At 48.1% G+C, this 1726-nt stretch overlaps 1 protein-coding gene across 2 annotated transcripts in view; it reads left to right on the top strand.

The window, feature by feature from the left end:
* Abcd1 (ATP binding cassette subfamily D member 1) overlaps positions 1 to 1726 on the top strand; it is a 25561-nt gene that overhangs the window by 16302 nt on the left and 7533 nt on the right. For both annotated transcript variants that reach the window (XM_013355432.2, XM_005371809.2), the window contains exons 3-4: positions 280 to 422; positions 505 to 673. In XM_013355432.2, the coding sequence (XP_013210886.1) occupies positions 280 to 422; positions 505 to 673 (312 nt within the window). The remainder of the gene's footprint in view (positions 1 to 279; positions 423 to 504; positions 674 to 1726) is intronic.

Raw genomic sequence — 1726 nt, 5'->3', positions numbered from 1 at the left:
GAGGGAGGGGGACTTGATTGGGGGAGGGGGGGAAATGGGAGGCGGTGGCGGGGAAGAGACAGAAATCTTTAATAAATAAATTAATTAGTTAAAAAAAAGAAAGAAATCCAAGAGCAAGGTTTACCCATTTTCTCCTTTGAGTCAGTTTTCATTTATGCTGTGAGAACATACGTGCTTCTATTACATCTGCCTGTCATAACATGGTATACACAATGCTTATCTTTCCATGGTGGGCCTTGACTTTCCACTTTCTGTTCTGCTCCCAACCTTGGCTTATAGACTCAGAAGCCATGAAGAAGGCAGCCTTAGAAATGAAGGAGGAGGAGCTGGTCAGTGAGCGCACAGAAGCCTTCACCATTGCCCGAAACCTCCTCACAGCTGCTGCAGATGCCACTGAGAGGATCATGTCATCCTACAAGGAGGTAACCCCAGTGTAGCTCCCACCCTGCCCACTTTCCCATTCCCAAACTGGTTGGGGTTGAGCCCATGTCACCCTCCTTATAGGTGACAGAGCTGGCTGGCTACACAGCCAGGGTGTACGAGATGTTCCAGGTTTTTGAAGATGTCCAACACTGTCGTTTTAAGAGGACTGGGGATCTAGAGGAGGCTCAGGCTAGGCCTGGGGCCATGGTACGGTCTGGTGTCCGTGTAGAGGGGCCCTTGAAGATTCAAGGTAAGGTACCCTGTGTGTAAAGTGCTTCCTCTGCCTTCCTACCCATTGCTTTGTCTCTTCACATTACCACCCCAACATTCAAGCAGCCCTGTATACCCTGTCTCATCCACTTAGCACTCATTGCCAGAAAGGTCATTGAAGACTAAGTCACTTGGGAGGGGACTGGCCCAGCAGCCTGCCTTCTCCAACCACTGACCACCAGTTCAGCTGCTGACATACCCTCCCAAGAGTGTTGGTTTGGATTACCAGTTAAGATAGAGGGGGTTCTGGACTCTCAATGCTGGATATCACACACCCACACAAGGCAAACAGATAAATCAAGGCAGTGAGTGAGGGACGGGTGTAGTTCAGTGGTAGAGTACTTGCCTAACATGTATGAGACCTTGGGTTCATTTCCCAGCATTGCAATAAAAAAAAGGGCATTGCATGGCTAGGAATATAGCTCCATGTTTGCCTAACATGCACAAGGCCCTCAATTCAATCCCTACTGCCACATAAAGCACACATGATAGTGTCAAAGTCAGCATTCTGACTAAAATTAAATAAATGAATAAGAAAATAAATAAAATATTTACATTCATAAGTGAGGGCTAATGCCTGTAATCCCAGTATTTGGGAGACTGAGGCAGGATTGCTGCATATTCAAGGCCAGTGAGGGCTATAGTATGAGACTCTGTTTCAAAAAGAAACAAAAGAAAAAAAAAGTCAAGGCAAAGCACAAGCACAAAAGAAAGTCCACCCAGCTGCCAGTTCACAGGAGTCAGGGCACTGCAGCAGAGGAGCCCAGGTATTGAAGCTCATCTTACAATATTGCCAAGAGAGGTTGTCACAGGGCAAGACTACCCACTCAAGCTGGGCAGTGGAGGCACAGGCAGGCGGATCTCTGTGAGCTCAAAGCCAGCCTGGTGATGATGGCACACACCTTTAATCCCAGCACTCGGGAGGCAGAGGCAGGCGGATCTCTGGGAGTTCGAGACCAGCCTGGTCTACAGAGCTAGTTCCAGGACAGGCTCCAAAGCCACAGAGAAACCCTGTCTCGAAAAAAACCAAAAA

The sequence above is a fragment of the Microtus ochrogaster genome, unplaced genomic scaffold (assembly GCF_000317375.1).
Source record: "Microtus ochrogaster isolate Prairie Vole_2 unplaced genomic scaffold, MicOch1.0 UNK129, whole genome shotgun sequence".
Lineage (NCBI taxonomy): Eukaryota > Metazoa > Chordata > Mammalia > Rodentia > Cricetidae > Microtus > Microtus ochrogaster.
The sequence above is the reverse complement of the archived record's forward strand: the minus strand, read 5'-3'. Positions and strand labels throughout refer to the sequence as shown.